At 34.6% G+C, this 10011-nt stretch overlaps 1 protein-coding gene across 1 annotated transcript; it reads right to left on the bottom strand.

Annotated features, from left to right (window-relative positions):
• Nucleotides 1–110: 110 nt before the first annotated feature.
• On the bottom strand, nucleotides 111–8348 carry LOC140795877 (K(+) efflux antiporter 3, chloroplastic). Its single transcript, XM_073148647.1, has 19 exons — nucleotides 8047–8348; nucleotides 6983–7375; nucleotides 6345–6446; nucleotides 6058–6138; nucleotides 5240–5341; nucleotides 4834–4911; nucleotides 4139–4207; nucleotides 3925–3975; nucleotides 3556–3669; nucleotides 3366–3467; nucleotides 3134–3268; nucleotides 2666–2847; nucleotides 2439–2574; nucleotides 2264–2335; nucleotides 2077–2178; nucleotides 1824–1985; nucleotides 1176–1265; nucleotides 890–1051; nucleotides 111–804 (listed from the first exon to the last, which is right to left on the bottom strand). The coding sequence occupies exons 1-19, from the start codon at nucleotides 8068–8070 to the stop codon at nucleotides 499–501; spliced, it is 2463 nt and encodes an 820-aa protein (XP_073004748.1). The 5' UTR covers nucleotides 8071–8348; the 3' UTR covers nucleotides 111–498.
• Nucleotides 8349–10011: the final 1663 nt, after the last annotated feature.

The raw sequence follows: 10011 nt of genomic DNA on the forward strand, positions 1-10011 counted from the left end.
GAGAGATACTGGTTGGACTGTAAATAAATCGCCTTATATGCTACAATAAGAACATCTACTTTGGAAGATGACCTTGTAAAGATTCAAATTATCTACGACTCAGTACTTACTTTTAAACGCTCAAGTACTAATTGATCTATCTTCATTGCTTACACAGGATGTAACTATACACTTTCAGAATTTACAGAACATTGAATGTAATTTGTCGATAACACATCTTGCAAAAATATTGGGACTTCGACCTTGTAGTATGACTTTAGATAACCAAATTACTGCCCCTTGCAAAATTAAGATCTCTGTATGATTCACAGCAGAAGGTGACGTGTACTAAAGAGAGTTCTCCTTTATGTGAGTCCCATGCACTTCGTAGCAACAGATTGAGGTCAGATGAGCCTACCGAGTGCAACTGTGGATCCTAAACTGCCTGCGAAGAAGCATTGTCGAATGGCGACTCTGCTCTTGATATTATTTTTTCGGTAAAGTTATCTCAAAAATCAACTATGAATTTTCAGATGAACCTGTACGCTTCATCGACTGATCCATCATATCTTCGCTTCTACTTGAGAATCCATTGTTAGTATCCAAATGACAATACTTAACACCATCATCATATTCTATGTTCTCAGACTGTTGGATTGCAATATCATATCCAAGCTGACCATCTGCTGCCTCACTATTAGATATTTGATTGTTCTCAAAAGTTCGAACGATAGGGATATCTGGGCGATTAAGGCTTAACGATTGCTCCTTACTTAACATTGATGCACTGCTCCCATTAGCCTGAACCAAATCACTCACTCTGACCTGAGTAATTGTTAGTTTCAACTTGTTAGCATACCATGTTCTTCCATTTTAAAGTATGGCAGAAGTATCTATGTGAACCAAGTACCTGCAGCGGCTTCATAATATCAGATTCTCGATCCTCAGCTCTATTGAATGCATCCTGAGCTTGTAGCTCCATCGAGTCTCTTACAAGCTTACTCAAGAAAGTCACGTCATCTGACATGACACCTAGGCCTTTTAAAAGCATTGATCCAAGTTGTAAACTAGTCTGTAAGACACCAAGAAAAAAATTATAAGAGAGTAATATTGGAAGTGATATGACTGGGATAATTTAATACCCTTATCCGTCAAATCAGTAATATAACAAATTTGACGGTTCAATTATCATGTACCTCCGTGTTTTCAAGGATAGCATCTGTAGCACCTGCTTTCTTCAGCTCTAACAGGTGAGCAAGGTCCTGGGCTCTAGCATAGATAGGTACCTGTTAAAGGAATTTTGAGCAAAGAAAATTATCATCGAGTTTTACAACTCCAAATTGGAATGTTTAAAAGGACTTTACAGATTTTTGCAATCGGATGTTAACAACAAACATCTAGAACTTGGTGTGGAATTTCTGGCCAAATCAATGTCAAAGAGTGGAACTTGCCATAGAAACTATAAGGCTAGTTGACACGCAGGCTAACCCATACAGGAAGGACCAAATATGCAAACTTCTGATTTAGCAGATAAAAAGAAGTAACATTTCATTGAAACATGTAGTCTTATGTATATTTTAATTTTTCTTACCACTTGTGTGCCAATTTATAGTATCTGAGTTCGATCTTTCCATCAACAAAGATCATGAGATAAAGTTTACTGTTGACCCATAGGCCATAGCTTTCATACTTGCAAGTTACAGTAGCATCAAAACATAAAGTTAACCATGCAGAAAACAGTGAATTGATTCCCAAAATGCTTGGACCTTATTCTCTTCTACAGAGGTGATATAAAAATATAAAGAATAAATTTAAGAAATATGGAAAGAGAAATTAAATAATACCGCAGGAAAAGCTAGTCGAATTCTTTGAACTGCACCAGTTGTCCTTTCTTTTTCAGTATACATAATCATAACTGCTTTAGGAGAGGATATACCAGCAGATTGCAAAACTGCTGGCCGTGATCCATCTCCATAGAGTGTCGGAAAACCTGATTTTCGTGCTGCCTGATTGGGGAAAAGATGGATTGAATTCATCAGTGCCAACCTCAAAAATATAAGATAGAACAATCATGGAGATAGAAAATTCCACTTTTACCTTTACGACACTAGGATTCAAATCAAATGCAACATAAGGCCATCCTGCGTTGTTACCATCTAGTCCAGAAGCTAATGGAGTCGATAGAAAATTGGCGAGAACCTTTAATTTAATGAAATTGATATATGGAACATGAGAATCCATAGCACCACAGCAGTATGAGAATTATTCTGCAAAATTATTGTACCTGACCCATCTGTCCAAATCCAAGAATGACAACAGGTTCAGTTGCATCAAAGCTCACAGTCTCAGCCACTTTCTGTCAAATTAAATATTGGACGGCTTATAAGATTGAAGTAGAAGAGAGAAAATTCACTTTATCACTTGCTACTAGTAAAAAAGCATAAGTATACGCCTTATACCTCTTTAACTTGAAACTTATCATCAATGACTGTGGCAGCTTTCCTTCCAATTTCATTGAGTAAAGGAGTTAATGCCATTGACAACACTACGACAATAATGAGAAGTTTATTCAACTCAAGTGGTAGGACTCCAAGCCTGTTTTAAAAAGAAAGTTTACTAAGAGCAAGATAAAGAAAAGACCAGCTAGTTATAATAAACACAGAACAAAAGCTTGCTAATAACTGACCTGTTTGCCAAAGAAAATACCACAAAACCAAATTCTCCTCCTTGTGAAAGAAGTAAACCTATCCTTATACTTTCTTGCAAAGTTAATCCAACACGTGGACCTATTGCTGTAATTATCATTGTCTTGATAACAATTAACCCTGCCAAGAGGGAAAGCACATTCGGCCACTCACGGAAAAGAAGCTGCATCAAAGACAAAATTAAAGAAACTTTCATGAAAGTCCTGTAATAACAAAGCATCAATATATAGCTATTACTGTAATTATAAAGCAGCATTTACTTCTGAAAAAATATATCCTTTTCAATCAAATGACAAGTATACCTGCGACCACACACTTGTCAAATTTGTAGAGCTAACCTTTATAAAATAAAAGGCTTGAAAGTACAAAATAGTACCCAAGCATAAGGAATATGATTGTATTGTGTATTGACTTTATCTAGAGGGCTTCTAGTGTGAAAAACTATTTACCTGCATGTCAATAGATGTCCCTGTGGTCACGAAAAATAATCCAAGTAGTAAACCTCTGAAAGGCCTTATGTCAGCTTCAATTTGTGTGCGAAAATTTGTTTCTGCAAGAAGGGCTCCAGCCAGAAATGCTCCTAGCTATGTGTTGCAGCAGATTGATAAGTATGCCAAACAAGATAAAACACAAAAAAATATGAGAACAGATGCATAATAATTTCCGAAGTACATATCCTACCGTATCACTAAATCCTAATAGTTGTGTAAGAAGTGAAGTCCCTGAGACTGTAAGCAGGCAAAGAGCAACGAATGCTTCTGAGCTCCTTGACTCAGCTACAACCTGCAGTAAGTTGATTATACTTGAATAAACTTCTCATCTAATAATTGACTAATTATGAAGTTATGTTCGTAGATATCATAACACAGACTTCGAAGATACGCCTCAGCAAGTATTTTCCTCCAAGGGAAAGAAGACCAAGTCCACCAAGAGCTTTCAGGCTTTCTGTTGCCAGCATTGGCCAAATGCTATCTGCCACGACATTCTGCAGTCAAAGATCAAGAAGGATCATACCATGTAATGACATAGATAAGATGCTAAAAGGAATAAATAGTTATTGAGAGTTTAAGAGTTTTTAAAAGTATTGGTAAAAGAATATCAATAATAGTTTATCGTCGCTGACAATCAGATTCATGATTGCATGGTGAGTATAAAACCAGATTGTCCAAGAAAACTAATAGTCTAATATCAAGAGTTGTTGTTTACATGAAACAGTAAAAAGAGCTAACCTTTTGCGTACCTGACTCTCCAACACAGGAAGTATCACTAACAAAGGGACAACAGCTATGTCCTGCAAGTTTCAACCAGAGAGTATCCAGTTAATAATTGAGTTATCTGCTCGTAACTTTTTTCATGAGAGGCTGAGAGGATCATAGCTTTACATGTAAAAAAAATAATAATACGGACCAAGCTGTACCATAACATCTTTGAGTATCAGGGCTCTGACTAGTTACCTGAAAGAGGAGAATTCCCAGAGTTGCAGAGCCGAATCGTGTAGGAAGCTCACCTTTCTCCGCAAGAAGCTGCAAAAGGAGATTTTTACCAAGGTTAGAGCATGAACCAATGCATTGTCAAATTGGTCAACATATTAGTGCATTTCAATCTGACAAAAGAAAAACATCATTTTTTTTTCTTTTCCAGAAACCTTGGCATATGTATCCTTCTGTTCATAAGATTCTAAAAGAATTACATAACTACAAAGAAGCTACCATTAGATTGAGAAAATGGGAAATCCTCCAAATTTTGATTAATTAAATTTTGATTTGCAAATTTGATATCAACACTGCTGTGGGTCTATAATGGACCACTAAGATTTTTGAACAATCTTGAAATTCTCCTTGCTTTTGCTAGACATAAAGCTTAACCTACTTTTTCTTGTTCGTATAAAAATAATTTGCAGAACAACAGTGTTAAGTATGTGTAGTATCTATCTCTGTATTGAACCCTTTGTCAATAAGATCTGCAACACATGATAAAACAGTCGCATTGCACATGAGCAATCTAACCACCATATAAGTGATAATGTATTCTGAGATTCAAATTTTCTCAAACTTTGGTAGAAGAATCAGCATCATAACTAACAGCCTTTAATCAAAAACTCAACATAAGAATCTTTAAAGAATATTCAACATCATAAAAGCATGCAGACCTGTAAAACAAAAGCAGAAGAAGATAAAGAAAGAGCAGCTCCAATTACAATGGCTTCATCAATACTCCTGATATTTACCTGCAATTCATGTAACACATATTATTCATATGTTCCAAACCTACAGCTCTGGGGAGAAGAGTTCAAAGTAACTGCATCAGTTTCTTTCAAAAAAATCCCTAAATACGACCACTTGATCAGTAAAAATTTGGTGTTTCCAAGCACTCACAAGTCAGTATTTGATTTTTGTGACTGAAGTTCTAATTATTCAATGACGTCTTACAAAAAAAAATTACAAAGAGGGGTAAGTTACTCCACTTAGAGAAAAATTTAGGTAATGCATCATTAATAAAAAAATTAATAATTATTAAGAACTTCCATTTTAGAAGTTTTAGCAATGTTATCTCACCAGATCAGGCCTTGAGTGAAAAAGGAACTCCAAAATCTTTGTTCCAATAGCACCATTGGGAGGAAGCTCAAATGCCGTGAAAGCAAGGGTAGACAACACAACCTTCAAGACAAAGGAGAGCAACAGAAATCATTAGCTTCCTGCATATGGCAACTGCATAACCACATAATCAACCATCGAAGTTGTAACAGTGGATCACTGTAGCTGTACATCTGCAGCACCGGGCAGTGAATGCATTTCATAACACACTGTTAATGTAATCATGACATAGTTGTTCAAAACGAGTGAATACTGTTAAGCATATTGGCACAATTATTGTATGTGGTAAGGAAAAAAAAGAAAATGGAATCATGGGTATATGTGGTAAAGTTAGCAAGAGAAATTTCCTGCACAAATCATGAGCACAGGTGAATGATACATAGTTGATACCTTTTATGAGTGAAGAAAAAGGAATATAACATATAGTAGACTTCTGAGTTCTAACTAGATAGCACAGAAGTGCCAGATATCTAGATAAAGGATAATTATATATTAATACATAGAGGCCATGGGTTTAACACAAATAAAAAAGAATGTGAAATTTCAGGAAGAAAGAACTTGACCAAACTAATGGCAGGAGAATAATGTTTTGAAGGAAAAAAGATTTATCAAGTGGGATGTGATTTTTCAAGTGTCCTGTCCAGGGGTTCATGAAATAAGCAATATGAATTGTGTCATCTGCAGTCTGCACTATATAAAGTAAGGCACAGTTTATGCAATGCACAATTTACAAGAAAAGGCAATCAAAGTGACAACAAGCATTACTGTCCAGATCATACCTGGGTCAACCCCATGCCAAAGGCAAACTTTGCAAGAGCTCTTAAACGTGCCAAGGAAAGCTCTAATCCCATCTCAAACAACTACAAGAGAAAAAGAATCAGAATTTGATTTAGATAATATTGAGTTAAACTTCAGAATACAGATACATTCTCATGTTTACTGACATGTCAAAAATATCTTCCCTACAGCATCAACATATTATGTACATGAGGTGGTCATAAAGGAGAAGTGGAGAACCAATAATCATATAGAAACAAAGTGCACTATGTATAGAAAGAAAATGTACCAGGAAAAGGATACCCCATTCTGACAGAATTTTAACATCTGTGAGATTTCTAATAAGACCGAACTGGTTAAGTACGACACCAGCACAAAAGAAACCAAGTATCTGCAGGAAACAAATATAGGTAACCGTTAGTACACTACAAAATTGCATGAATCAGGCATCCTACCTCTGGACAAGTACATCTAAATTTTAAATATTTAAGGGGAGAACGAAGAGGCAAACACTATGAATGTGTAAAACAGATTTTTGAAAGAAGTTATCTAAATTGTGGGGCAAAAGCTAGTTTGAAATCTATATGACTAAATCTTAAATGCAGATGTTGTAGGAAAATAAGGCAAATTATAACATACTATCGCTTTTCAATTGCTTTATGTGCATTAATAAATAAGACTACATAAATACTGTGGAATATCCTATAAATCATCTAGCTGCAGTCATATCGATTTTTAATATGAGTAAACAAAGAAGAAGAAGAGAAAGAAAGAAAAAAAAAAAAGAATATCTATCTTGTATTTGCCCAGCTTCTGTTATGATTAAAAACAAGTCATTCCTAGTCGATAACGAGACCCAAGAAATAGCAAGTTATAGATGCAAAGCAGAAAATATATTACCAAATAAGACATCTAAAAGAGACTCACAGGACTAGCTTTGACGAGTCTGAATGCAGGTACAACCAAAACAGTCACAGCCAAAAATGTCAGTGTGTCAAATCCTAAATCATTGATTACATCAGCAGCACTGGCAAGATCGAGTTCAGAACATATCTGAAATCTCCCTAAGCAAGCTTTCCTGCGGTAATAAAGATAAGAACTTCCCAAACTGACAGTATTGGAGACTAACTGCATGCAGAGGCCCTTCTGATTATACATTGGCATGATCGTTCGACTACTGTAACTACAGACTATAGCAGAAGAACCCTGAGCTGCTCGATGTTCATGATAAGCAGATATATTGTGGAAACGCTTATAGCAACTGGCTAATATATGATTTTGTGGCTTTACTGAATGGATTTGGTACCCATGGATACCTCCCTGTAATAAATCACATGCAAAAATCTTAGAATCATCAAATTTTACCAATGAAAAATGGAAATTATGGCATCTGGATCGCTCAAGGAAGAGGTAAGACATAATAATGAATAGGCACACTTCACAGAGATACATCAATAAGATTACAAGCAACTCTTACAGGCAATAGATTACAGCAAACTTTCGTCCTATGCATGATGGCAGCATTGAGGGAAATGGTATGTTCAACAATCAACACTACTAAGAATTGCTAATGTAGGCCACTTCGTCCTTCACAAAGATCTCTTGCACTGCATCTCGAGTCATATCAGTAAGTCATACGTGTTGCACACCTTTCCACACCAACATGCATAATAAAGACGTGTGTGCCAGTGTAGAAGGTCAACGGAAAAACTTTTGCTTTTACTATTTTCAAATTCTTTTAATTTCCAACTTGATACAATGTATTCGTAATGATTAGCTAATAATGTCAGGCTGGTGCGTAATATAAAATGTTCTTTTTAGTACTTGTACTAGCTATAGACCTTTACGAAATATGTCGTGAGATTTATTTGAACTTTACACTTCCATCAAATTGAAGCTATCTTAAAGTTGCAATTAGAGTATTAACTATTGAAGGTATAATCGGATTCCAAAGCATAAGCATAAAAGTAGACAGACAAAGAGTAGCAGACCTTGAAGCATCGGCAATCCGCCATGGCCTCCAGAACGAGAACAAGAAGTGTCAGATTCCACTACACGAAACTGAAATCTCCCTCGAAGAGCACCAAGAGATTTCTCCTCGGGACTCCAACTCAGAGAAACTAGAGGTCAGCGTCGCATGAGAAGCCGAGGAGATATTTAATGAATTTAAGGGAGCCGGGGAGAGGACGCGATCTCAATTGGGGATTCGAGAGGACGTTAAGTAGTCCGCTCCTCTATCGTGTCCGCTGTTTGGATCATCCACGAGAAGAAGAAGAGGACAAGAGCGGAGAGGTTGAGGCGAGAAAGGAGCCGCGCGGTCGTGCGTTATTAACAAGTTAAAGGAGCGGATAGGATGGAAATTTTCCGAGTTGGCAGTCGACGAGCGCGAGCTTGTGGTGGAGGGACTGCGCAGCGGATCCTTCGGGTACCCTTCGAACACGTGGCAGGTTCTAAATGGATCATGGCTTATATGTGAAATATCTTTTTACATTCGAGGATAATTACACTAACATATTTTTTAAGGTAAATTTACGTATAACACCCTTTCTTTTAATAAAATAACAGTTTACATCCTATGTTTTTACTATTTATAAATCGAAACTTATAGTTATAATTTATTAGTTAGTTAAACTTAACTAAATCTTTAGATTAAATTAATTATACTAAGAAAATTAGGAAAATACTTTCGATTAAGTCATACTAAGGGTATTTTAGTAATTTTATAAATAAGAGTATTTTTAATTATTTTAGAAATAAAATATCTGTTAGTTCAAAATCTAATCTAAGGTATATTTTTTGCACGTATTAACTTAATCATAGAGCTCGATTTATAAATAGTAAAAATATAGGGTGTAAACTGTAATTAAGTTTAAAAAATATATTATATATAAATTTCTCCTTTTTTAAAAAAAATATTAAACTCCTAAACTCGGTTAAGGACTTCTAATCGTGTGCAGTAACTAAATACTACCTTAAATATCAACCTATGACTTATAGTAGATAGTAGCCTAATAGAGCTAAAATATTGATGCATGGAAGATGATAGATGTTCTATTTACCGTGTTAGTTTAAAATCTAACATATGGTGTTTTTTTGTTGCACATATTTATTTAATCACATGGCTCTATTTATAAATAGTAAAAATATAAGGTATAAACTATATTACGTTAAAAGAAGATATTATATGCAAATTTCTCATTTTTAAAAAAATATTAAACTCCTAAACTCGGTTAAGGACTTCCAGTAACTAAATACTATCGTAAATATCAACTTGTAAGATAGTAGTCTAATAGAGCTGAAATATTGATGCATGAAAGATGATAGATGTTCTAGTTACTCCTGGTCCTTATTCCTCTTGCGTATCAATGTCATTTTTAGTAATAAATGTTTATATATAGCTTATCTTGTTCCATCGACAGTCTTGAATTTAAGTAGTGATTTGCAAGATAATTATATTTCATATTCACATTATTAAATATGAAAAAAAATTAGTGTCACTTGTAAACAAGTTCTATTTTAGTTAGTTTATTCACTTTATGTGCAACACATTTGTTCCTTAGTGTTTTAGCTTGATATTTTTTTTAAAAATTATTTCAGTAGTTTCTCTTGTTTAGTTCTTTACTATTCCGTAGTTATTTTAAGTATTAAATAGTTTTTCTCTTTTTATTCTTTTCTGATCCACAGTTATATTATTCTTCCGCAATTATAACTATAAAAAATTGTAATATGATATAGAAAAGATAAAATAATCTTCGAATTATGTTCAATAACTATGAACTACAAAATTAATAATTTTAAATTATGTTTAATAACTAGGAACTATAAAATTAATAACCATAAGGTACAAAGAGTACTAACCGTAAACTACAAGAATAATAACTTCGAATACATTACATAATTAGTATATTTTCCCCTTAATTGAAGGAAGAAGAAGAGAAATTATAATTAGTATAGAT

Source organism: Typha latifolia, chromosome 10 (assembly GCF_019914945.1).
Source record: "Typha latifolia isolate L0001 chromosome 10, TyphaL0001v2, whole genome shotgun sequence".
Classification (NCBI taxonomy): domain Eukaryota; kingdom Viridiplantae; phylum Streptophyta; class Magnoliopsida; order Poales; family Typhaceae; genus Typha; species Typha latifolia.